The following is a 27,848-nucleotide window of genomic DNA, read 5'->3' as shown; positions in this document are numbered from 1 at the left end:
GAATGAGAGGGGATCTCATTGAAACTTATAAAATTCTAACAGGACTAGACAGACTAGATGCTGGAAGGATGTTCCCGGTGGCGGGGGAGTCCAGAACCAGGGGTCACAGTCTAAGGATAAGGGGTAAGCCATTTAGGACAGAGATGAGGAGGAATTTCTTCTCCCAGAGAGTGGTGAACCTGTGGAATTCTCTACCACAGAAGGCAGTTGAGGCTAATTCATTAAATATATTCAAGAAGGAGTTAGATATATTTCTTACGGCTAAAGGGATCAAGGGATATGGGGAGAAGGCAGGGACAGGGTACTGAGTTTGGATGATCAGCCATGATCTCATTGAATGGTGGAGCAGGCTCGAGGGACCGAATGGCCTACTCCTGCTCCTATCTTCAATGTTTCTATGTTTCTAGTACCCCAAATGTGGAGGCAGCTCGCCATGAAAATTAAAATGAACCTTGAAAATGTTTTGTACAAACTTACCTTGTATATTCTTGTACATTTTTCCTGTGTGTGCAGATGATAATACAACAACGGATTTCTTCATTATAATTTTTTTCTTGGTATGTCCTCACTTGTGTATGTACAACAATAAAGGGGAAAACAGTCAAAAAATACAGAGAAGTATAGGAAATATGTCTGGTAAACGTAAGAGAATACTGGGAGTTTGTGCACCAAAGCGGTGTCAGAAAAATAGTTGTCAATCTGCATAGAGCTACAGGAAACTTTTTTTTATCCGGCACGGACGGGACCGACGTGGTGCCGGTTCATCAAAAATTCCGGATAACCGAACGCTATAGTAAAAGATAGGGAGAGCTGACAGCTCCGTATAAAGCAACAAACCCTGTTGCTTAGCAACAGCTTCAGAACAACATCCACAAGTTGCAAGCGTCTCTGTAGCTTAGCAACAGCTGCAGCCACACCCTTGCCTTCCTCCATTTGTTGCTGTGCAAGTAATAAAAGTTACCTGAACCGACTCCTGAATTTTGCCGGTTAACCGACATTTCCGGTTATTTAGGTGCTGGTAAATCGAAAGTTTCCTGTACTTGACAATACTATGATTTTAATAGTGAGAGAAAACGGTTTTCAACATCTTTATATTAACAATAATCACACTACAATACAGAACATCAGCATAAAGATGCAGTAAAACAAATACTGCTCAAGAAATATAACCATATCAATGCTGTAATTATTGGTCAGAGAAACACATCTCAACTATCTTTGGGACTCATTTTCTGTGTCCTTTATAGACAGGTGATCTAGTCATTAGCCTTTTGTTAGGACTGACATCAGATGTCACGATACAGAAGCTATCTTTAAACCAGGTTTCACTGTGCGCAATGTTGCCGCATATTTTTCCCCGCAAAATTTTGCAGAGCAAAAAAAAAATTCAGTTTCGACAGCATTTTATATTTGATTATAAAGCTTTGTTTTTGATTACTAGATGCAAATAATGTTTGTTAGCAACTTTCTTTGCAAAATCATTAAGTGTCACAGCCGTGAAGCATTAGGTTTCCCAAAAACTCTGCTAAGTTCTGACAGAGTCTGCTGTAACGACGTTGCTGGCACTCGACTTCATTTGGCCACCATTCTATCCAGGTTTCACTTCCAATCAGATAGCTTATTCTGAAATTGAGAGATCCAATGATTATGAGGAAGAAAACTCACAGCAACACTAATAATGAAAACTTTCTAAATGGCTTCTAAATTAACAAGAACTTGTGATGGCTCGAGACTATTTCTAATATTACTAAATGTTTTATTGAAATGTGATATTAAACATTAAAAATGTGATATCTCCATATTATAAAAAGGATATAGAGGCACTGGAGAAGGTGCAAAGAAGATTTACAAGCATGATACCAGAAATCAGAGGTTCTACTTGACGTAATAAAACTCACTACACACTTGGTTTGAGTATAAAGCAAGGCTTTAATCAACTGGTTTCAGAACATGGAGGTCTAGTTGTACTTCACTAGTTCCTTGCCTTACAAAATGTCCCTGGCAAGCTGGGGCCAACGCCCGAGTATTTATACTCCTTGGACGGCGCCACCAGCTGGCCATCCAGCGTTATTTCATAAGTAGTTTCTTGATGATGAGATTTATAACACTACCCATCAAGAAAGATTGAATCGTCTGGGGCTATGGAGGCGTGGGACAACGTGTTATAGACGTCTTTAAGATTATGAAAGGGTTTGATAGGGTTGACGTAGAGAAGATGTTTCTACTTGTGGAGGAGTCCAAAGCTAGGGGCCATAAAATAAGATAGTCAATAATAAATCCAATAAGGAATTCAGGAGAAACTTCTTTACCCAGAGAGCAGTGAGAATGTGGAACTCGCTACCACAGGGAGTGGTTGAGGCGAATAGTATAGATGCATTGAAGGGGGAAGCTAGATAAACATATAGGGAGAAAAAATAGAAGGATATGTCGATGGGATTAGATGAAGAGGTATGAAAGGAGGCTCATGTGGAGCATAAATATTAGCAAGGACCAGTTCGGCCGAATGGCCCGTTTCTGTGTTGTACGATCCATGTCATTCTATGTAACTGTTCGACTTCACATTTCCAAAAATCATAATGCAATAGTTTAGGTTATTATGGGATTGAGGACCAAAAAAGGGAATTATAATTTTACATAATCTCATTATTATATAACATTGGCCCAGAACTTCGGGTCTCCACGGGTGAGTACGCACGGGGTACTCACCCGTAAGCCCAATGGAAGTGCCGGTTTCCTGCATGCGCGGGAAACCGGCACTTCCGTTCCCCTGAAAGCAGGGGTTCAGAGGTCGAACGCGTGCACGGGAGAGGCTGCGCGTGCGCATCAAGCTTCGTTTTTTCTTTACAGGTTTTCCCGGGAGGGTAAGTCTCCAGCAGTTAGACATGTAAAAAGCAGTCTCAAGGCCTGCTTTTTACAAGGTAAGTGGTGAATTAATTAAAATTAAAACATTTTTTCCACAGGTTTATTATTTTAAAATACTTTAAAGAAAGGTAAGTTTATTTTTAGCCCTGTTAGAAAATAAAATTATTTTTTTCAAAAATTTAAATTATTGTTTAAAATAGTTATTTCATGTAATTTATAGTTTATTTTAAAAATGTGATTTTTTAAAAATTTATTTGAAAATTTAGTGATGTTTTGGGGCTCGTAGTATTTATAAGTTTTGACAGCTCTTCCTGTCAAACTTATGAATGGGCATTTCCCTACTACCACTGGCTGTCCATGGCCCACGTGATCCCAGGGGACGCATCGAACTAACTGCGCCCCTGGGATACGCAAGCACTGCGCGCCGGCAGTTGGAGCAGGCCCAGGATTGGAATCCCACGCGGGCCCACAGCTCAACGGCCGGCGCGCTAGGTAAGTGCAGGTCGGGGGCTTGCGCCCGCGGGAAGCCTCCGACCCGAATTTCTGGGCCATTATATGCTAACGAGATCTAAATTGTTGTTCCGACTGTGCACCCTACTTTCCATCTCTCATCAAGAATTAGACAGATGGTTTCTTTAGAATACAATATCATGAGGCTAGAACTGTTTCATTTTCTAAGTTTGTTTCTCCACTGTACTAATAACATGTCAATTGTGTCAGAATGCAGGAACCTATACAAAAGAGTAAAATCAGTTCCAAATTTACAGCTTACCTTTCATCCTCAAGCCACAGATCTGATCCTTGCCCCATTATTAGATAATCTGTTTCCAACGCCACCTCAAATGTATCTTTACAGTTGGAATGAGTGATTAGTTGTCTTTCTTGTCCATCATCAACTCCATCGCTTCCTAAAAACAAAATCCTCTGCGTCAGATGGAAGATTATTCTAATCTAGCATAGTTCAATGTTGTCCAATGTGTTAGCCACAACATGTGGCTAATTGGAAATCCAGATTTGGCTCATTACATTTCTAATTAGTAAATAAAAATTGAGTAATAGATACTGCCGTTGGGCACGTGATCTCAAGGCGTATGCATGTGTACTTTAACCTCTGTGCGTTTGTTGGTAAAATGAAAAGCTGAGTGTGTGAGTGTGTTTGATCGTTGTGAGTGCTTTACTTCCTTAGTTACTGAATAGTGGTAGATGTTTAAGTAAATATACACGTGAAGGGCATTTAGCTGTATCGTGTGAGTGTATGCAAGGTATTTTTTACTAAACTGAGTGTATATGGCTAAAACGGTGTCGCTGTAGCCATGCTAGCAATTCTCTATTGGACAACACTGCTATAGTTGCATAATTGATAAAGAAACCATACCAAACACCCAGGGCTCGAAATTCAGATCTGGTCCCAAACGCATCTTTGTTGCAAGTGCTGGAGGCCCCCAAACCGCACCCACCTCCCCCTGCCACCCCCCCCCCACCCCATGTCACATCAAGGATGCGTGCCTGGAGGAGTTCTCAGCCTTTCCTGGGAAATTTTGCCTAGTCCACCTCTTGATAGGCTAAATAGAGCCTGTAGGTGCAGGTTCCTTACAAAAGGCCCCAAAATACATGAAAGAGCAGGTAATCAATCCCCGAGAGCATTGACTACTTGCCAGAGATGGTCCCAACAGCTACTTTGGAAGTAACAGAGTCTAGCCACTCTGCTGGACAAGAGGTGTCCTATACGCAAATTCCACTTTAGCAACATGGATGGAATTGTGTTTCCAATTATTATAGGGTGTTAAGAAACAGTACAACTGGGAAGGTGTAAACGCCTCTGATATAAGGCTTATTTCCTGGACCAGCGGTCCTATTATTTGGAACTTTCTCCATAGTGCTACTTCTCTTAGCTTCAAAAGCTTCCTTAAAACCTATCGCTTTGATGATGCTTTATTTCACTGACATACGTACAAATATATTTTAAAAGATGTCAGAATACAAGCTGCATGCCGAATATGAGTGAAGGTTACAGTAAAAGCTACTCCACGTAATTGTATTTCTTTATGATAAATTGTCCCACATCCTCCTCAAGTTAGTTCCAAACATGCACACTATTTTCCTTGATCAGGAAGGGGACTGGTTTAGCCTATTATCAAAGTCATCCTCTCAATTCTGGTCTTTGGCCTATTTGCCAGAAGTTTAGTGATACACAAAGGAATTCCCACCCCCCGCCATCCTGGCTGGCTTTTTCTTCTGCTGATGGCTTGGCCAGTACTTGCAAAGTTAGTCTATTAGGCGGTTCACATGTTATTTATTATACAAGCAAAATCATTTAAAAGCCACCAACCAAGTTAATCATCACAAAGATAAATACAGATGAGGCCATTTGGCTTATTTCACTCATCCTTCCGTGGAATACTATAATTGTCCCAATCACAGAATCCAATTGTGTTTTGAATGACAATAGACGTTTGCCTCCACCAATCCAGGTATTAATCCCTCTATGTTAAGAAATGCTGCCTGACATCAGTTCTGAACTTTCTCTTTACCAGCTAGTACCTATAATCCTCCTGTTCTCTCGACCCGATTCCCACTAAAGTGACCACCAACATCCCTTCCTGGTCCCCATGCTAGCTGATATTGTTAACAGTTCCCTCTCCTCTGGTACTGTCCTCCCTTTCAAATCTGCCATCATTACCCATCCACCTAAAAAAAAATACCCTGACCTCTCTGTCCTTACAAACTACAGCCCCATCTCCAAGCTCCTTTTCCTATCCAAAGTCCTTGAATGTGTCGTCACCTCCCAAATCTGTACCCATCTTTCCCGCCAAAGCACTGAAATGGCTCTCAAAGTCACAAATGACATCCTATGTGGCTGTGACCATGGTGCACGATCCCTTTTCATCCTTCTCGACATGTCTGCAGCCTTTGACACGGCTGACCACACCATCCTTCTCCATCGCCTTTCCTCTGTTGTACAGCTGAGTGGGATTGCTCTCGCCTGGTTCCATTCTTATCTATCGAGTCATATCCAGAGAATCTCCTGTCAAATTTTGTTTGATAACGCTCCTGTGCAGCGCTTTGGGACATTTTAAAGGCGCTATATAAATGCAAATTGTTGAAGTTGTCCTGTAGTTGTAACATAGAAACATAGAAGATAGGAGCAGGAATAGGCCATTCGGCCCCTCGAGCCTGCTCCGCCATTCAATGAGATCATGGTTGATCATCCAAATTCAGTACCCTGTCCCTGCCTTCTCCCCATATCCCTTGATCCCTTTAGCCTTAAAAAATATATCTAACTCCTTCTTGAATATATTTAATAAGTTGGCCTCTACTGCCTTCTGTGGTAGAGAATTCCACAGGTTCACCACTCTCTGGGTGAAGAAATTCCTCCTCATCTCTGTCCTAAATGGCTTACCCCTTATCCTTAGACTGTGACCCCTGGTTCTGGACTCACCCGCCATCGGGAACATCCTTCCTGCATCTAGTCTGTCTAGTCCTGTTAGAATTTTATAAGTTTCAATGAGATCCCCTCTCATTCTTCTAAACTCCAGCGAGTATAAGCCCAATCGACCCAATCTCTCCTCATACGTCATTCCCGTCATTGTAGTTTAGGAATACTGTCCGGGATTAGGGTTTTCTGTTCTACTTAATATCTTATATACCTTTATAAAATCTCTTCTTGTATACCTCCTTCATGAGTAATATGCAACAATACAGAAAGATCAATGTTTTGCTCATTCCGTTTGAACACAAATTATTTATTTTTCTGATACTGTGTTTTCTTTATAGTGCCAGGGTTCAGGAAGTAGGAAAATAACTCACCTTGTTTTATCACAGTCAGAATTTTCATTGTGTAGTATATGTAACTGTCTTTCTTCATCTTGTCAAGAAATGTTACTTTGTAAACTAGAAGGGAGAAAATAGTTTTTTTTTTATGTTAAATATTGTTGTTTGTGTGTTATCAGCACCATACAAGTGTTGCTTTGCTCACAAAGGTGGAACTCAGTTACAATGTTTAGCTGCTAACCAGGTGTGTGTCTTGAAGGCCACTGCGCTAAGAAGGCAAACCCAGGTACAGTCAATCAGAGGGTAATTGTAATTGCTATGGCTTCCTCAGGTCAGAGGCTGATTGCTCTTAGCGCGTTTTTGGGTAAGTCAGAGGTCTGACTTTTTTTTTTAAACTTTTTTGGTGTGGCACAGAAGGTGTGGTTCCTCATGTCTGAAAGGAGTGTTTCAAAGCTGTACATGTATTCCAGCCCAGAGATAAAGCGGTTTCTCTGCCGCTAACTTTGTAAATTTTTCTCCTGGGTTGCTCACAGTAGTGCCCGGGAGATCAGTCCACAATTATGGGAGACTCCCAGACAATCCGGGAGGGTTGGCAACTCTAACTGTGACAGAGGAAGTGATATTGTAATACAGGAAACTCTCTTTTTACCGGCACCTAAATAACCGGAAATCTCTCTTAACCGGCAAAATTCAGGAGTAGGTTCAGTTAAGTTTTACTTCATATTAGTGGCCGTGTAACCGGGGTTCCTGGATCTGTGGCTGAGTAACCGGGGTTCCTGCACCTGTTGCCGAGCAACAGGGACGCCTGGATCTGTGGCCGTGTACGGGGCTCTCGTACCTTAGTAAGTATACCTCTCTGTAATCCGGACTTTTTGATCAACCGGCAGCACACCGGTCCCGTCGGTGCCAGATAAAAAAGAGTTTCCTGTAACATTATAACACTGGGCCGTACTAGAGCAGCAGGATCCAGCCTTGTGCCCACACTCCCCACTTGGTGGGCTCCCTATTTCAGCTGTGCTGTGATAGGCACAATTGAAAAGTCAAATATTTCCCAACAAGGAGGAAAAACTGGTTAACAAGGGCCATTCTCACATATCTCCTATAAAATAAATCAAAACTGGCATTTGTAGATGCTTGGCAATTGGGCACCTGCCTACCCTCTTGGGTCGAGTACGGTGTATGGCCCATGAAGAGAAGAAACTAGAAAATACAAACTTTTTTGCGAGGAGGAAGTTAACAACAATCAGTAAGATTAAATTTGATCATTTCTTTGATACAAATGATATCAATCAACGCTATGAACAATCATCATTACAGATAAAATGAAAAATATGTGTCGGTTCGTATCAAGCCCTTTCAGGGATCAGTCAAAAAGGTCTGATTAGTTTTGCAATACAGTATGTTGAATGATGAATTTACCATAATCAATTCCAGGGATACACGACTTATCTTCACGCTGTTCAGGAGAGATATGTTGGTCAGGCAATTTGACTGATACGCAGCTTCCTATAAATGCAGAAAGAGAAGTAAATTTCTGAAATAACTGCGCGCCAGTTCAAATTTTTCAGACAATTCTTTAAAATGAAAGTGGAAACTTCTTTTGCTCTTTTCCTTAATGAGCTATTAGTAATACATGAAAGTACTCCTAATTGTATATACAGATAAGTTTTATCTGGTTTTTGCTTTAGTTACAAGCAAATTTCTTCCTTCCCCAAATCATCTTAGAATCAATATAATTATTTTTTCTTCTAAGGTGGATTTGCAGTTTTGCTTATCCAAATATTTTATTTGTTTCCTCTTTCCTAGTTATTTTCCTGATTATAATAGATTTTTCTCCCTTACTTATTACTTTAGTTCTTGCTAAAGTTGTTGATATACCCAAGTGGCAGAAAAGTGACAGATTGGGTGATTGGGCAGAAACATGGCAAATGCACTATAATGTGGATAAATGTGAGGTTATCCACTTTGGTGGCAAAAACAGGAAAGCAGATTATTATTTAAATGGCAATAGATTGGGAGAAGGGGAAGTGCAAAGAGACCTGGGTGTTCTTGTGCACCAGTCGCTGAAGGTAAGCATGCAGGTGCAGTAGGCGGTTAAGAAGGCAAATGGTATGTTGGCCTTCATAGCAAGAGGGTTCGAGTACAGGAACAAGGATGTCTTGCTACAGTTGTACAGGGACTTGGTGAGCCCGCACCTTGAGTATTGTGTGCAGTTTTGGTCACCTTACCTGAGGAAGGACGTTCTTGCCATGGAAGGAGCGCAGCGAAGATTCACCAGGCTGATACCTGGGATGGCAGGAATGACGTATGAGGAGAGATTGTGTCGATTGGGCTTATACTCACTGGAGTTTAGAAGATTGAGAGGGGATCTCATCGAAACCTATAAAATTCTGTCAGGCCTGGACAGACTAGATGCAGGAAGGATGTTTCTGATGGCCGTGGAGTCCAGAACCAGGGGTCATAGTCTAAGGATAAGGGGTAAGCCATTTAGGACTGAAATGAGGAGGAATTTCTTCACCCAGAGAGTGGTGAACCTGTGGAATTCTCTGCCACAGAGGGCGGTGGAGGCCAGTTCATTAAATATATTCAAGAAAGAGTTGGATATATTTCTTAAGGCTAAAGGGATCAAGGGATATGGGGAGAAGGCAGGAACAGGGTACTGAATTTGGATGATCAGCCATGATCTCATTGAATGGCGGAGCAGGCTCGAAGGGCCGAATGGCCTACTCCTGCTCCTATCTTCTATGTTTCTATGTTTCTACACCCTTTTCTATTTGCATATTTCATTCTTTAATATCTTTGAAATAGTGTATTTAACTAAAACATTTTGGTAAAACATCTTTTAATTCAGGGCTTTTATTCAGAACCTCCCTCTAAGCGTGAATAACAGCACAGTTGTACCAGAACTTTAGATAAACAACATTTTTTGAGTTCACAGAATAAACATTAATAACAGGAAAGCATTTAGAATACATTGGCCCAGAACTTCGGGTCTCCACGGGTGAGTACGCACGGGATACTCACCCGTAGGCCCAATGGAAGTGCCGGTTTCCTGCATGCACTGCGCATGCGTGGGAAACCGGCACTTCCGTTCCCCTGAAAGCAGGGGTTCAGAGGTCGAACGCGTGCGCCGGAGAGGCTGCGCGTGCGCATCGAACTTACGTTTTTTTTCCAGGTTTTCCCGGGAGGGTAAGTCTCCAGAAGTTAGACATATAAAAAGCAGTCGCAAGGCCTGCTTTTTACAAGGTAAGTGGTGAATTAATTAAAATTAAAACATTTTTTCCACAGGTTTATTATTTTTAAATACTTTAAAGAAAGATAAGTTTATTTTTAGCCCCGTTAGAAAATAAAATTATTTTTTTCAAAAATTTAAATTATTGTTTAAAATAGTTATTTCATGTAATTTATAGTTTATTTTAAAAATGTGATGGCTTTTTAAAAAATTTATTTGAAGGTTTAGTGATGTTTTGGGGCCCGTAGTATTTATAAATTTTGACAGCCCTTCCTGTCAAACTTATGAATGGAGCATTCCCTGCTCCGATTGGCTCTCCATGGCCCATGTGATCCCAGGGGACGCATCGAACTAACTGCGCCCCTGGGATATGCAAGCACTGAGTGCCGGCAGTTGGAGCAGGCCCAGGATCGGAATTCCATGGGGGCCCACGGCTCAACAGCTGGCGCGCTAGGTAAGTGCAGGTCGGGGGCTTGCACCCGCGGGAAGCCCCCGACCCGAATTTCTGGGCCATTATTACAAATATAAAGATTCCATTTTGAAATTTTGGCTTGGTTAGGTAAGCTACATCTTTTTCAGAAAAACATCAGAAAAAGTTGAAACGTTCATTAGTCGTGATGTTTTATACAAACAAAACAAATTCTGGTTACTTTTATAGTTTTAAAAATAGTTTCGGTAGGTTTAATTCTTAGTAACTTTCGAACGAGCCACCAAATTTGAGCAGAGAGTGGTACAAATTGTATTTCCAGTAATAAGTGCTACTCTTATTGGAGAATGACGGTGGCTGAAATACTTACAACCATTTGACTTCTTGCAATTGCCCTTTCTTTTAGTGTTGGATTAATGCTTGCTAATGTTTGTTTTATTGTTGTCACAAACCCTTCACTGAAAGTTTATCTACACGTTGTTCTCATGTTTCTACAGTCCCTGCATCCTCTACTATGGCCTTGTTGCTGTTTTATGAATATGAAATTTAAGCACATATATATGTACGACACCAAAGTTTAACATAGAAACATAGAAGATAGGAGCAGGAGTAGGCCATTCGGCCCCTCGAGCCTGCTCCGCCATTCAATGCGATCATGGCTGATCATCCAAATTCAGTACCCTGTCCCTGCTTTCTCCCCATATCCCTTGATCCCTTTAGCCTTAAGAAATATATCCAACTCCTTCTTGAATATATTTAATGAATTGGCCTCCACTGCCTTCTGTGGTAGAGAGTTCCACAGGTTCACCACTCTCTGGGTGAAGAAATTCCTCCTCATCTCTGTCCTAAATGGCTTACCCCTTATCCTTAAACTGTGACCCCTGGTTCTGGACTCCCCGACCATCGGGAACATCCTTCCTGCATCTAGTCTGTCTAGGAAGTGTTAGGTGATGGACGAAATGCAGGATAGGCGCAATGGTTTTATATTATGCGGGGACTATGCTCCAAGCAGGAATCCACACTCACAGGGAGTGTGGGTCAAAGAACCTTGCTATAACTTGTAGCCATAGCTCTATCCCATGCTTCCTGCAAGCAGAACTCACCAGTCGAACAGGATTGCAGAATCACCTATGCAGATTGGCTATTAAATTCATACTTATACAAAATTATTCAAAACGGTACGCATTTTCTGCGCTATCAAAACTAGGTTAACTCAAGTTTGTGCTGGTAACTAAGTCGTGGAGATTGGTATATGTACATCAGTTGATGTTAGCATTCAATGGAACTTCATCCCATGGTGATTGATAATTTGGAAACCACACTACTAGATAATTTAACTTAGATTTTATCCCAAAGATAATGAGTAAGAGAATAGCATAGTGCATTAAATGAAAAATGAATCCATATAAAGCTTATAACAGAATCTTACCTTCTGCACATCTGCATACATCACCTTGACAGATTTTGCTCAGCATAGCACTGTTTTCACTGACATGGTAGAATTTAGTGCAACTGTTTACTGTATGTAGAAAATAAAAATGACGTGAACACAATTGTAGTAAGACAAGCGATATAACCAATTTAAGCACGATTTATTAAAGAACTGAAATCTGACTTGCTAAAAAATGTCTTCAATTTTCAATTCAGAGTAATCGAGTTTGACAGAGAATGGAGTACAGGAAACTTTCGATTTACTGGCACCGAAATAACCGGAAATCTCGGTTAACTGGCAAAATTCAGGAGTAGGTTCAGGTAACTTTTATTACTTGCCTTCCTCCATCTGTTGCTGTGCAAGGGTGTGGCTGCAGCTGTTGCTAAGCTACAGAGACGCTTGCAACTTGTGGCCATTGTTCTGAACCTGTTGCTAAGCAACAGGGTCTGTTGCTTTATATGGAGCTCTCAGCTCCGTATCTTTTACTATAGCTTTCGGTTATGCGGAATTTTTGATGAACCGGCACCACGTTGGTCCCGTCCGTGCCAGATAAAAAAAGTTTCCTGTACTTTTTAATATTAGCCCATAAATTACTGTTTGCTATGTTAACTGTATAAAAGTTCTCTGTCTACAAACAGAAAAAAATACAAAATTAAAATAAACTAATCATGGCAATGAATGCATTGGACTGGATTTTGTCAATGGGGAGCTTTTGGAGGCGGGACTCCCACTTATTGGGTTTTAGTCCCGCCTCCATCGACTTGTGGCCAACCCACGCTATTTTCCCTTGATTGACCTTGTTAAGCCCGCCCACCGGTTACAAGTGACATCAGTGAGTAATGTTTCATCTGTCAAGAGCTCTGTGAAACTGTCAAACACTGACAATCTGTCTTCTAAGTTGAGTCTTCACTCAAGACTCAATTAGAAAACCTTCCTGACCAGAAAGCAGAAGGCTGCAGCTTTTGACAGTTCAGCGGCCATTCTGCTTTCTGTGCCGGTGAGCTGAGGGACTCCTGAGACCTGAAGGGAGGAAGCCTGCAGGAAGAAGTAAAGGTAATTAAAACTTCTTAAAACACTTTACACACACCTCATGCACTTACCTCTGCACACATGCACCCATCACTCACCTGAACGCCGGACATCTCGGCCCCTCCGACCCCCGCAGACCGACAGCCCGCCTCGCTGACCCTAGCGAGGTTCGGAGCCGTCGGGAAGCCCACACTTCAGGGCTCAAAATGGGGATTCTCCAAAAAATTGCCTGTTAACTACCTGTTAACAGGCAGTTAATTGGCACTAATCCCCTTCCCGCCTCGAGGAGACGGGACCCGGCGCGGGTTGGGTACCCGCTTCCTGGGAAGATAGCACGGAGGCGGGTTGGGGGCGGGATGGCTACCCGCCCCCAGATTCTGCCATTTTCCCGGCAATCCCCCCTTCAAACCTGCCTCCCCGGGGCTGGCAAAATCGCCCCCCTTGAGATCCTTGGCCTTGGCATCCATCCTTTTTGAGTATTTACTAATGTTTTGTTATGTTGACAAGTCAATAAATTATTTAAGCTTTACACTTGAACTTTATTATTATTTAAAAAATCTTTAATTCATATCATTCTCAGGACTGTTCTGTGCTATTTTTCAAGCTACTTCACACTATTTTCTTCTCATCTTATATTCCCTCCAAGAGAAATCAAACTAAATCAGCAAGACAGCCTTTACAAGTACTCACTTGTATCGTAATATTCATAAATCTTGACAGAAGCTGGTTGGATAAATCCAACTTTGAAGTACTGGTGTGCTTTAAATCCAAAACAAGTGTCTTCTACATTTGAAACCTATTTGGAATTTGAAAAAAAAAATCAAAGCATATGTATCAGAACACAATTGATCAGTTACAGATTAGCTGAAAGGATTAATTTGCATATGTGACACAAAGAAATTGGTAGAGCAATATTGGGAATATAACTCAGCTGAAGTTACTCAAAAAGGTGGTTACTTCAGAAGTGTTAAAGACAAACAAAACCTCACATTATGCAGGCATGATTGAAATGTGCAAGTAAACAACATGAAAAAAGAAATGATTAACTCAATCTGAAGTAAATTCCAATTTAAAAAAACTTTCCAATTCTGAAGAGTTATTAAAACCTAGTATTGAAAAATTAAGTGTCATTAGTTGGGCATTAGGTGGTAGGATTCTTGGGGGAAAAATTTAGTATCGCCCCGTTTGGGGTGCCATTATCGGCCGTGCGCAGTTTAGCGCCTGGCGCTAATTATCGCCTCCAATAGCAAACTTGGCTTTTATCGCCCCTGGAGGTGATTGGAGCGCTAAATCAGGCACTTCACACCTGTCTTAAGGCGCAAAGGCCGAGGAGCGAGGCGCTACCTCAGAGCACTGGCGAAGCAAGGAAGGGCAAATCAAAATGAACCTGCAAAGTGCTGCTCAGTACTCAAAACTCCTTCACACAGCGTTGAATCTCTCCAGGAGTCTCTCTCTCTCTCTCTCTCTCTCAGAATGCGTGGTGCAAAAATGTCACCGACAAAAAAAAGGCAGGAAGCGGTCGCCTTTAAATAGGGCTCCCCCAGTCCCTTTCTGACAGCATAACGCTCCCCTCAACCTGTCGTTGCTAGCGGCAGGCGGTAAGGCAGGGGGCGCCACTCAATTTCCGGTCCGGGGCGCTAACGTGGCGCTGCGCACTCGACTGACGTCATGATCTGCCGGCGCAGGAGATCGTGGCAGTAGTGTTTAGCGCCGCCGCAAAATGTCTAGTTAATTTCGCGAGCGGCGCAAACATCGCCACGCCCGGGCGCTAGTTGCTTTGCGCCCCAATTGGCGCCCTCTTAAGGCGCTAATGGGAGGCGCAAACAACTGAATTTTTCCCCTCCTTGTCTTTTTCACTTTGGGGCTGGGTTTGAATTAAGCGAAGACTGATGGGATGAAGATCTCTTTCCTGCTTGCGTTGTAAGTGAATTGATGTTCAACAGTCTCAACCCACGTCCAGTGAGCACAGTCATAATTTGGCCTGAATTAGCACTCCTCCTCAGCAAGGCCAAGTCAACAGCTGGTGTGTAAAAGGAAAATACACACGTGCAGTAAGGGTGGTTTTCTTAAGTTACTGGAGCAGGGAAGTATGCTCAGGGATTGTTTGACATGGACAGTATGTGCCAAAAGCATCTTATTGTCGAGCAACAAAACCTCTCACATTGAACAGTTTAAAATGAATGAACAATGTTCTCACATTATTGCTGCTAAAATTATAGGCCTAGAAATTCGGGGGGCGCCAAGCTCACCTGGGCACCGGAATTTCCGCTCCGGATGGAGCCGCTTGCGCCAGCGCGATATTCAATTTCAGCGCCCCAAACGGAAGCGGGGCGCTGCTCGAGGCGCCCTGCATCCCTCTTGGGGCGCTGAAACGGAATATCGTGGCGCTGCGGCATGGCGCGCTGCGGTACTGCAGGCCTTCCTCCCCTTCTTAAAGGGGAGGGGCCTGCACCAGCGCGATCTCTGATCGCGAGTGCCGGCAAAAGAGCCCAGCACTGAGGAGACATGACGGGCTCTTGGGACACAGCCGGCACTGCCCGGGGGGGGTGGGGGGGGATCAGGAGGCCGGGGACGGCAGCGCGAGGAGGTGCTGGCAGGCGGCCAGCGAAAAAAATGGCCGCCCCGCTCCTCCCCTTTAATAAGTGCCACTACCGCCACAGGTAGGCCCCCCTGAACCGGTCGCAATGCGCTACGGGAGGGGGGGCGTGACCCAATATCGCGTTCAGGGCGGTAGCGGGGCGCTGCGCACACCGATGACGTCATCGGTGGCGGCGCAGCACTACAGGCTAACGCTGCCATTAGTGCCCCGCTAAATTTTGCGGGAGGCGTGGCCAATGGCGCTAAAACCACTAAGTGTCCTCTTTAGGCGCTAACTGGTGGCGCAGCCCATCGAATTTCTAGGCCTATGTTTCTCATCTCAATCCAAATTAACTGGTCTGTTGGATAATGTTACAAGTTGGACTAATAGTGTGAGCAGCACGGTTAAGATTGCGGCCAATCTTAAACCTACCTGCCTGGCAGAAACCAGGTGGTAAGACAACTAAAATTGTCCGGGTGACTTGCCCACCTATGCCCCGCCTGGATACCGCCATCTTCAATTATAACCTGTTATTTTGAGCAGGTGGCAAAGACACCACTAGAAGCAGGCAGGGGCAATTCTTTAAACCTGCAGTTCAGGGTCCGATAATATCGTTGGTCCCCACTGCGATTTTAACTCCGACCTGAGCAGCGAAAACATTGTGGGCTCGATTTTGTCAATGGGGAGCTTTTGGAGGCGGGACTCCCACCTTTTGAGTTGTAGTCCCGCCTCCATCGACTTCTGGCCAACCCACGCTATTTTCCCTTGATTGACCTTGTTAAGCCGCCCAGCGGTTACAAGTGACATCAGCGAGTAACATTTCATCTGTCAAGAGCTTTGTGAAGCTGTCACTGACAGCAGGCTCAGCAGGCCAATTAAGGGACACCTGGTTACTGGTGACGTCAGCGATTGACATTTCATCTGTCAAGAGCTTTTGACAGATGAAAAATCAGCCTTTGACAGCTCCGTGAAGCTGTCAAACACTGACAATCTGTCTTCTAACTTGAGTCCTTCTACTCAGACTCAGTTAGAGATCTCTCCAGACCAGAAAGCAGAGGCTGCAGCTTTTGACAGTTCAGCAGCCATTCTGCTTTCTGTGCCGGTGAGCTGAGGGACTCCCGAGAACTGAAGGAAGGAAGCCTGCAGGAGAAAGTAAAGGTAAGTAAAACTTATTAAAACACTTTGGCCTAGAAATTCATTGACGCCACTTTTGGGGCGCTAAAGTGGGGCGTCCGCTAAAGTTTGCGGCCGCCGCCAAATCTATGCCACTTCTCCGATATTCATTAGCTTCGCCCTACTAGTTCGGGCGAGCGCTAAAACTGCTGCTGGACGCCTCTCTTTGGGCGCTAAGCCGGAGGTGGTGATCGATAGCGCCGAGGCCGGGCGCAGCGCAGGTGCGGCCATCTCGTGATTGACAGCAGACACCCTGGCGCCGGCCAGCTCTTAAGGGGGAAGGGTCGACTGTGTCTGCTGCCACGCCCTGGATAGTGGAGCCCTCCAGCTAGGCCTGAACACTGCTGCTGGACCCAAATAGCGCCTGAAGATATGGAAAAGGCCCGTGAACGTGCGCAGCGCTTCTCAGAGCGTGATCTGAGTGTGCTGCTTGCTGCTGTGGAGAAGAGGCGCCATGTTTTGTACCCGGACAATGGCAAGAAGGCGACGGTCCGCGTCTACAGGAGAGCCTGGAGGCATGTCGCCAGCAAGCTGTCAGCCAACAGCGACGTCCCCAGGACCGGTGCCCAATGCCGCAAAAAGTTAAATGACCTCACACGCATTGTCAGGGTGAGTACCCTTTCCAATGACCTCCTCATCCTTGCATGTGCACCTCACATTATGGGCAAAGGGACCTGAAAGCTCTAATGGCCAGCCTTCATCCAGCAGCTATGGGACAGGCATGAGCATCAATTGCACATTCTGCACTTAACACACTGGCCAAGCTATTCCACCATGGGAGGCATTGCACACCAGATCATGGCGACACACTGGCCAGGCTATTCCACCATGGGAGGCAGTGCACACCAGATCATGGCGACACACTGGCCAGGCTATTCCACCATGGGAGGCAGTGCACACAAGATCACGGCGACACACTGTACTTAGAGGCCGTCCTTTCTCTTGCAGGCCAAGCTGGCGAATAATCGCAAGAGCCGGACTGCGACCGGGGGAGGCCGACCCCATATCCAGCCACTCACCGACCTGCAACATCGCGTGGAGCGCCTCATGGGTGGCCGGATGATTGGGCCCGTTGCATGTGGAGGTGCCGACCCTGTTCTGGGCAGCAATGGTAAGGACATCACCTTTTGCACCTCTCTCGTCCCACTTGCGCATCAGATCTACATCCTTTGCCACTGTCCGACCAATGCGCTGAATGCCACCACTCATGCATCCCGCACTGACGCCCTCTCCTCACTCTAAAGCTACTCTTGTGCCTTCCTGCTTTCAGATGGTCAAGAGGAGGTCCCTCAACTTGCCAGTGACAGACCCTCCGAGGAGGAGCAAGAGGAAGGCGGCCCATCAGGGGAACCCTCAGCCGCGGCCACCCAGGCCAATGTAGGGGACACGTCTTCCCTGGAGGGCAGCGTGGCGGAAGTGTCGAAGGGGAGGGGAGCTCCTGGGACCTGCGTGCTGCAGAAAGGCGGGAGGGGGGTGGAAGCTCGGCGGCCTTCTCCCCAGAGGGGGGATGCGTCGGAGGGGAGTCCAATTGCTGGGCCCAGCGGCCTCCAGCAACGCAGGAAGGGTCGGCCAGCTCGGCGGCCCTCTCCCCAGAGGGAGAGTCCGGCCTCCAGTCAGGAGATGCTCTTCGCCGAGGAGATGGAACGCCTCGAAGACTTGTCCGCGGACTCGGAGCGCCGGCACACGGAGCTCATGGCGGCAGTGGCATGGTTGCCTGAGTCCATCGATTCCCTCTCTCGGAGTGTGGCCGAGTTCGGGCCCTTAGAGGCCACCAGTCGGGCGGAATACCGGGCAGATCTGTCAGCGACTGGCCAGGTGATCAGTGGTGCCGTCCAGTCACTGGCTGCTCTGCTGCGGTCAGTGAACAGGTCAACACGGGCACTCACTGCTGCCACACTCGCTGTGTCAGCCAGGCATCGCCAGGGCACCCGGCGCACTGCAGCAGCACAGCGGTCTGTCCCTCGGCAGATTGGTGCGCATGCTGCAGTGCTGGCCCGGGCGAGTGCCAGTGTCTCAGGCGACCAGCGAGCGCCTGCCATCCGCCAGCTTGCCGCCATTCCTCCAGCCGCCACTGCCACTCCCCCAGTGGAGCTGCCAGGAGCTGCTGCAGCGACTGATGCTGGCCAGCCACAGCTGCAACAATCAACAGCCGCCCGCTCGACGGCCAGACCTCGACTAGGCCGACCCCCAAGGGCATCTGCCGTCACGACATGTGCCCCTCAGGAGCCTGCCCCCAGCCTTGCAGCAGCCAATGGCCTTACTTTGAGGCGGAGCAGCAGGGCGGGCAGGGGCCACCCAAAGATGGCCAAGGCATCGCCCTAGCGGGCCAAATAGTCGAATGTGTGGCCATTTGTGTTTGTTTCTTGAGGCCGAGAATTGGATGTTTGTTTTTTGAAGGCCGATGACGTGATGTTTGTTTTTGACAAAGGCCGAGAATGACGGCCATTTTAGTTGCCCTATTTTGTTAATCCTCTCCAGGTTGTGGGAGCGAGTAATGTGTTTGAGTGTTTTTTGGGGGTTTCGTCTGTTTTTGGTTTTCATGTGGGAAGGGCCCAGAGTTTGTACAATAAAGCATTTTATTTATTCACATTGTCCATGTTTGATCTTTGAAGTGTTTGTTGCCTTAACCGGCTGAGGGCTTGCGGAGCGGCTGCAATCATGTTCTATCATTGGCACAAGCCATTCCCTGACAGGGGGCCTAGAAGTGACGTTCAATAAGCCGCCGACGGGCGGCCCTTGGACCTTGTGCGTCCCTCCTGGGCTGGTACTCCTCGTCCTCGTCGTCCTCATGCTCCTCCTGCTCCTCCTCCTGAGGTGGTGGTCCAACGTGAGGTGGCAGTGCCTGAGTCCTGCGGATAGCCAGGTTGTGCAGCATGCAGCAAACGACGACGAATTGGGAGACTCGATCCTGCGAATACTGGAGGGCTCCCCCGGAGCGATCGAGACAGCGGAACCGTTGCTTGAGCACGCCGATTGTTTGTTCTATGAGGTTCCTCGTCGCTTGATGGCTCTCGTTGTATGCCTCTTCAGCAGGGGTCGTGGGCGCGTGGAGCGGGGTCATGAGCCAGGTACACAAAGGATAGCCTTTGTCCCCGATAAGCCATCCTCTTGGGGGAGGCTGTGCCTGGAACATGTCAGCCACAGTTGTCTGTCGCAGGATAAAGGCATCGTGGCTGCTGCCTGGAAAGCGGGCATTGACAGCTAGGATGCGCTGCCTGTGGTCACACACCAGCTGTACATTGAGGGAATGGTAGCCCTTCCGGTTGCGGTACTCCTCGGCATGCTCAAGAGGTGCCCGCAAAGCCACATGCGTGCAGTCAATGGCGCCCTGCACCATGGGGAAGCCCGCTATTCTTGCAAACCCCACTGCACGCTGCTGCTGCTTGTCCAGGGTCATGGGGAAGGAGATGAATTGATGTCTCCTTCTGAAAAGGGCTTCGGTCACCTGGCGGATGCAGCAATGCACGGCGAACTGGGAGATGTTAGCGATGTCCCCAGTAGCGGATTGGAAGGAGCCGGAGGCATAGAAGTTGAGAGCCACCGTCACCTTCACTGCCACCGACAGAGACGTCCTGCGCATCAGCTGTGGCTGCAGATCTCTCTGAAGCAGCCGGCAGATGTCTGCAACCACCTCCCTTCGGAATCGCAGCCTCCTAACACACATCGCGGCAGACATGGTCAGATAGGAGGTCTGCTGGCGGTATACCCTGCGTGGGTAAGGCCTCAGTTGGCGACGCCTGTTGCCCCCTCTGCGTCTAGCCAGGGCTGCCACTCTCTCACGGCGTTTGTAAGCCCTTCTGGCATAAGGCTGAAATTCAGCGTTGCCACCCAATGCAGCCCCCATTATATGCTGGCAAACACTGAGCTCTGAATGAAGGCAAAGATAATTGGTAAGCTCTGGCCTGAGCCAAAAATACCTGTCCAAGTGTTGGTCCAAACCAGTAAACTCTCCTCCTTGGTCTCTGTCCAGAAAACCGTTGCACAAGAGTGAATGCTGCAAAATGGCTGGCCTTTATACTGCTGGGTAAGTGCCCTTTAATTTGCGCTCCCCGCGGCCCGGCTGGCCTGTGTACCGTTCCACTTCACAGTTGCTCGGGCCACCCAGGCGCACAATGGGCTGGCGCGAGTGAAGTTCCGGTTTGGGGCGCACAAAGGGCGTTGCACTATTAAATGACGTCATGATCTGCGCGCGCAGCAGGGCGCACGCTAAGACTTTGCGCCGGCGCTAAATGTGTCCTGAAGTTGGGGAGAGGCGCAGATCGCGCTGCGCCCGGGCGATAAGCGCCTAGCGCTCGAGATCTACTCCTCCTAAGGCGCTAACGGCTGGCGCGCCCAACTGAATTTCTAGGCCTTTACACTTACCTCACACACTTACCTCTGCACACATGCACCCACCACTCACCTGCACAATGGACATCTCGACCCCTCCAACCCCTGCAGACCGACGGTCCGCCTCACTAACTTGGCGTGGTTTGGAGCCGTCAGGAAGCCCACACTTCAGGGCTAAAAATAGGGATTAGGCAAAAAACTGCCTGTTAACTACCTGTTAACAGGCAGTTAATTGGCACTAATCCCCTTCCCGCCTCGGGGAGGCGGCTCCCAGCACAGGTCGGCTACCCGCCTCCTGGGACATTGGCACAGAGGCGGGTTGGGGGCGGGATGGGTTCCTGCCCCCCGATTCTGCAATTTTCCCACCACTCCCGCCTCCAAACCCGCCTCCACGGGGCTTGGAAATTCGAGCCCAGTGGCAGCACGGTGGCATAGTGGTTAGCACTGTTGCCTCACAGCGCCAGGGACCCGGGTTCAAATCCAGCCTCGGGTGGCTGTCTGTGTGGAGTTTGCACATTCTCCCCGTGTTTGCGTGGGTTTCCTCCGGGTGCTCCGGTTTCCTCCCACAGTCCAAAGATGTGTGGGTTAGGTTGATTAGCCATGATAAAAAAATTGGCCCTTAGTGTTAGGGGGGATTAAATACGTGGGGTTACGGGGATAGGGCTTGGGTGGGGTGGCTGTCGGTGTAGGGACCGGGTGCTAGGGTTTGGATGATCAGCCATGATCTTGTTGAATGGCGGAGCAGGCTCGAAGGGCCGAATGGCCTACTCCTGCTCCTAGTTTCTATGTTTCTATGTTTCCGCCAGGTAAAACTAGGTTGACACTTCAGTGCAGTGCCGAGGGAGCGCTGCACATTCGGAGGTGCCGTCTTTCAGATGAGACGTTAAGCCGATGACCCCTGCCCTCTCAAGTGGACGTAAAAGATCCTGTGAAACTACTCAAAGAAGAGCAGGGGGATGTCTCCTCGGTGTCCTGGCCAACATTTATCTCTCAACCAACATCACTTCAACAGATGATCTGGTCATTATCGCAATACTGTTTGTGGGACCTTGCTGTGCTCAAATTGGCTGCCGTGTTTACAGTACAACAGTTTACTACACTTCAAAAGTACTTAATTGGCTGTAAAGCACATTGAGACATCCTGAGTCTTTTTTTCTTTATCTCATAATTGCCAAAAATATAGGAAGCTTCTTACCGAATCCAAATAAATGATCAGTGATCCTCTGGTTGATAATGCCTTGTCTAGTTCATATCTTGATATATACGTGTCTACTCCATTTTTAAGCTGGAATTAAAGCAGGTCAATTGTTTAGTTATGGTTTGCTAATACATACACCAAGGGGAAATAATGGCCCAGCATTTGCGGTCAGTAGCGAAGCGAAGGTGTTCGCTGCTGGCCCCAAAGTGCGCTCCGCAAGGATCTCACAATCCCTGCATCAAGAACTTTGGATTTTCCGACCTTCAATTCAATTCAACAGACTACAGTAGTGACCCCCTCGTTCAAACTGCTGTGACGTCAACAGGCTGGGTAAGCAGCCCATCAAAGGCAGAATTCTAACAGTCAGCAACAAGGAAGTGAGTAAGCTTTTAAAATTCAAACTTTAAAAAAATAGTTAAAGAGAGCAAAAGAAAGATTGGGGCTCTCACATGGGGAAAAGGCAAACCTGAAATCTACCACAGAAGGCAGTAGAGGCCAATTCATTAAATATATTCAAGAAGGAGTTGGATATATTTCTTAAGGCTAAAGGGATCAAGGGATATGGGGAGAAAGCAGGGACAGGGTACTGAATTTGGATGATCAGCCATGATCTCATTAAATGGCGGAGCAGGCTCGAGGGGCCGAATGGCCTACTCCTGCTCCTATCTTCTATGTTTCTATGTTTCTATGAAATAAAGATGGACAAACTTTTTTTTTTTAATTTAAAAATGTATTTCAAATGTTTCTTATAAATTTTAATTTTTATTAAAATGGACAAATTTCACACTGTGCAAAACTGAAATTAGTTTTCCTGGTCCTGAATATTTGTTTAGTAGTTAATACGCTGTTAAAAACCCTTTGGGTCTAACTTTTAGTGGGGAATTTAACAGCAAACTTACTACGGAAGAGCCAAAGCTGTCATCAGTTTCAATGATTTGGCTGATTACACAGATTGCCGGCTCAGGGGGGATGGAAGGGGGGGACAGCACAGCGCAGCCTGTTTCAGAGCTGTCAGTGACAGACCGCAACTTCAGGATTTCCGCATACACCTGCGCATGTGGCAAATCGCAAAGTGGCGGTCAGTTTCAAAGGCGGACTGACGGCAAACGCTGCCAGTTCACTGTTATCCTGATTGCAAGTTCCAGGCCAAATTAATTTTACATATTTTGCTCAGGCTGGTGTCTTGCATGTGCAGAAAACCATCATCCTGCTTAAAAGTCTCAAAACCAATTGCTGATAGAACTGTACGTGTGTCAATCTGATTGCATAATGATGATCTCTTTGCATATTAACTGGGAGTAATGCCGAAGGGGCAAGTGAAGGGGCAATTCTAATGGGGGGTGCATGAACAGAGAGACCTGGGGATATATGTGCACAAATTGTTGAGGGTGGCAGGGCAGGTTGAGAAAGCGGTTAAAAAAACATACGGGATCCTGGGCTTCATAAATAGGGGCAGAGTACAAAAGCAAGGAATTTATGATGAACCTTTATAAAACACTGGCCCGACCTCAACTGGAGTATTGTGTCGAATTCTGGGCACCGCACTTTAGGAAGGAATGTGAAGGCCTTAGAGAGGGTGCAGAAAAGATTTACCAGAATGATTCTAGGGATGAGGGACTTCAGTTACGTGGATAGACTGGAGAAGCTGGGGTTGTTCTCCTTACAGCAGAGGAGATTTAAGGTGATTGGCAGAAGAACCAAAAGCGACAGGAGGAAAAAGATTTTTACGCAGCGAGTGGTGAGGATCTGGAATGCACTGCCTGAAAGGGTGGTGGAGGCAGATTCAATCGTGGCTTTCAAAAGGGAATTGGATAAGAACCTTAGGGAAAACATTTTGCAGGGCTACGGGGAAAGGGGCGGGGGAGTTGGACTAGCTGAAGTGCTCTTGCAGAGAGCCGGCGTGGGCTCGAGGGGCCGAATGGCCTCCTGCTGTGCTGTAATCGTTCTATGGTTCTCATTCTATGAATCCCAGCCTGAACTGAAGGAAGTAAGAGAGAGCAGCAGCATGAACTGCGTCTGAGGACAGCTTGAATTGGGGGAGAGGGGGAGTAGGAGAAGAGCACTTGTGTGAAGTGGAAGTGAGGGGGAGAAGAGTGCTCGCCTGCCTAGGAGGGCAGGTGAGAGAATAAGGACTACAACACTTGCATTTAGTAAGTATTTTGTATTCGATTATGCTCCACATAGCATGAATATTTCTTCCAAATTAGTGCTTCACTGGGAGGAGAAAGGACATATCTGTGAGGAAGGTCAAACACCAATCTTCAAATTGCACATATTTCAATTTAGATCAAATTGATAATGGTTGATTCAAGATGTGTGGGCCACTCCCAGTATATTATGCAGCCTTGCTTCTCTGATGTTAGACCAATTAATGGCTACTGCACATGCAGAATGTCCCACAATCTTTGCTATATTGCAAAACAACTGAATGCAGTTGACCACATTAAGCAGCCGCCAATGATTCAGGCACCCAAGGAGTTTGGGTCAGTGCCCAGTCTTCAACTATTAAACCTGTTGACATAAAATTGCCTGTTGCACTTTTAACATTCACTTACCAGTGGAAGGAAAGTTTCTTCTCAGATTTTAGTACCAGATAGAAAAATAATACTGTGATCACTTGAAGTATATAGAACTATACGACACAAAGCTGAGTGGGCGTGTGTGCTGTGAGGAGGATGCCGAGAAACTCCAGGATGATTTGGACAGGTTGGGTGATTGGGCAGATGTATGGCAGATGCAGTACAAGGTGGATAAATGCGAGGCTATCCACTTTGGTGGCAAAAACAGGAAGGCAGAATATTATCTGAGCGGCAATAGATTGGGAGAAGGGGTAGTGCAACGAGACCTGGGTGTCCTTGTGCACCAGTCGCTGAAGGTAAGCATGCAGGTGCAGCAGGTGGTTAAGAAGGCAAATGGTATGTTGGCCTTCGTAGCGAGAGGGTTCGAGTACAGGAAGAAGGATGTCTTGCTGCAGTTGTACAGGGCCTTGGTGAGACCACACCTTGAGTATTGTGTGCAGTTTTGGTCGCCTTATCTGAGGAAGGATGTTCTTGCCATGGAGGGAGTGCAGCAAAGATTCACCAGACTGATACCTGGGATGGCAGGAATGACGTATGAGGAGAGATTGGGTCGATTGGGCTTATACTCGCTGGAGTTTAGAAGAATGAGAGGGGATCTCATTGAAACTTATAAAATTCTAACAGGACTAGACAGACTAGATGCAGGAAGGATGTTCCCGATGGCGGGGGAGTCCAGAACCAGGGGTCACAGTCTAAGGATAAGGGGTAAGCCATTTAGGACAGAGATGTGGAGGGATTTCTTCACCCAGAGAGTGGTGAACCTGTGGAATTCTCTACCACAGAAGGCAGTGGAGGCCAATTCATTAAATATATTCAAGAAGGAGTTAGATATATTTCTTAAGGCTAAAGGGATCAAGGGATATGGGGAGAAGGCAGGGACAGGGTACTGAGTTTGGATGATCAGCCATGATCTCATTGAACGGCGGAGCAGGCTCGAGGGGCCGAATGGCCGACTCCTGCTCCTATCTCCTATGTTTCTATAATTGGACTTTCAAGAGATACAGTTGTTGGCATATCACTGCTCTATTTTAATATCCGATGACGTAGGGTGCCTCTGCTACTAGAGAGGGCATGGAGATTCTTAAGATCAGTGTTCTCCAATAGGATAGCCAAACTGGGTTAAGTCATAACTGAAAATAAATTCCCAGCCTTGCATTTGCAGCCATGATCAAATGAACATTCCTCGCTCAACCAACACCACCAAAAACACACTAATTGGTCATTCATCTTAAATAAAAACAGAAAATGCTGGAAATACTCAGCAGGTCAGGCAGCATCTGTGGAGAGTGAAACAGAGTTAACATTTCAGGTCAATGGCCTTTTGTCAGAACTGGAAAAAGTTAGAGATGTGACAGATTTTAAGCAAGTGCGGGGGCAGGGAAAGGGGGCAGGGAGGAAAGAACAAAAGGGAAGGTCTGTGATAGGTTGGCAGACAGAAGTGATTAAATGACAAAAAGGATAATTGTACAAAGCAAAAGGAGGTAATGGGACTTGTAAAAAAACAAAAGATGGGTCTAGAAGAGGTGTAAATGGGAATGGCAGAATTATCAACATCTGCCATCTGAAAAAATGGGGCAGTGGTCTGAAATTGTTGAACTCGATGTTGAGTCCAGAAGGCTGTAAAGTGCCTAATATAAAGAGGAGGTGCTGTTCCTCGAGCTTATGTTGAGCTTCATTGGAACAGTGTAAGAGGCCGAGGACAGAGAGGTCAGAGTGGGAGTGGAGCGGAGAATTAAAGTGACAGGCGACCAGAAGCTCGGGGTCACCCTTACGGACTGAACGGAGGTGTTCTGCAAAGCGGTCACCCAATCTGCGTTTGGTCTCCCCAATGTGGAGGAGACCGCATCGTGAGCAGCGAATACAGTTTGCTAAATTGCAAGAAGCACAAGTAAATTGACGTTTCACCTGGAAGGGGTGTTTGGGGACCTGGACAGTGGGAATGGAGGAGGTAAAATGGCAGCTGTTGCATCTCCTGCGCTTGCACGGGAAGGTGACGTGGGAAGGGCCGGGTGTGTTGGCTAATACTATCCTTAACTTCTCTAGATAGCTATAGTTGCACCACTTTCCAGTAGAGTTTTTATTCTTCAAGGGAATGTATATTCGTTGAGAAGTATGAATTATTTATTTAAATGTTTGCCACTGTTTGTCTATCGTCGTATCTTTTAATCTAATTTCCCAATCTATCTTTGCCAACTCGCCCCACATACCTCCGTAATTGGCTTTGTTTATATTTAAGACCCTAGTATCTGACTTCCACTCTCAAACTTAACATGAAATTCTATCATATTATGATCACTCTTCCCCAGAGGATACTTTACTATAATATTATTAATTGTCCTTGTCTCATTACACAATACTAGATCTAAATTAGCCTGTTCACTAGTTGGTTCCTCGACATATGGTTCTGGAAAACTGTCCCAAATGCATTCCATGAACCTGTCCTCCAAGCTACTTTTGCCAATTTGGTTTGCCAGGTCTATATGAAGATTAAACTCCCCCCATGATTATTGCATGACCCTTGTTACATGCTGCTCTAATTTCCTGATTTATAGTCTGTCCAATGTTATGATTACTGTTATGAGGCCTATAAAACTACTCCCACCAGTGTTTTTTTGCCTTTTGTTATATCTTAGCGCCACCCGTACTGATTCTACATCCTGATTTTCTGGGCTAAGATCCTTTCTCACTACTGCCTTCATCTCCTCTTCTATTATCAGGGCTACCCCACCTCCTTTTCCATTTTGCCTATCTTTTCTAAAAGTCAAGCATCCTGGAATATTTAGTTCCCAACCTTGGTCACTGGCATGAATCAACTGGGCGGCAAGCTGGGCCCGTGCCCAATTATTTATACTCTCCCTGGACAGCGCCAGCCGCAGGCCGCTCAGCTGATGCATGTCAGTCACTCTACAGTATCAGCTGTGGCTCAGTTGGTAGCACCCTCGCCTCCGAGTCAGAAGGTTGTGAATTCAAGTCCCCACTCCAGAGACTTGAGCACATAAATCTAGGCTAACACTTCAGTGCAGTGCTGAGGGAGTGCTGCACTGTCGGAGGTGCCGTCTTTCAGATGAGATGTTAAACCGAGGTCCCGTCTGTCCTCTCAGGTGGACATAAAAGATCCCATGGCACTATTTTCGAAGAAGAGTAGGGGAGTTCTCCCTGGTGTCCTGGCCAATATTTATCCCTCAATCAACACAACAAAAACAGATCTGATCATTATCACATTACTGTTTGTGGGAGC

At 46.3% G+C, this 27,848-nt stretch overlaps 1 protein-coding gene across 1 annotated transcript in view; it reads right to left on the bottom strand.

The window, feature by feature from the left end:
- Window positions 1-1,074: 1,074 nt before the first annotated feature.
- LOC147097721 (complement C3-like) overlaps window positions 1,075-27,848 on the bottom strand; it is a 159,904-nt gene continuing 133,130 nt past the window's right edge. The window contains exons 35-41 of the mRNA XM_085971754.1: window positions 22,029-22,118; window positions 13,444-13,549; window positions 11,722-11,811; window positions 8,053-8,139; window positions 6,670-6,753; window positions 3,635-3,770; window positions 1,075-1,623 (exon numbers count right to left, since the gene is read on the bottom strand). Coding sequence (XP_085827880.1) covers window positions 1,482-1,623; window positions 3,635-3,770; window positions 6,670-6,753; window positions 8,053-8,139; window positions 11,722-11,811; window positions 13,444-13,549; window positions 22,029-22,118 — 735 coding nt within the window. The 3' untranslated portion in view covers window positions 1,075-1,481. The remainder of the gene's footprint in view (window positions 1,624-3,634; window positions 3,771-6,669; window positions 6,754-8,052; window positions 8,140-11,721; window positions 11,812-13,443; window positions 13,550-22,028; window positions 22,119-27,848) is intronic.

The sequence above is a fragment of the Somniosus microcephalus genome, chromosome 31 (assembly GCF_052327205.1).
Source record: "Somniosus microcephalus isolate GS21.2 chromosome 31, FLI_Smic_1.0, whole genome shotgun sequence".
In the NCBI taxonomy this organism is placed as follows: domain Eukaryota; kingdom Metazoa; phylum Chordata; class Chondrichthyes; order Squaliformes; family Somniosidae; genus Somniosus; species Somniosus microcephalus.
This window is presented reverse-complemented; position numbering and strand designations above follow the sequence as displayed.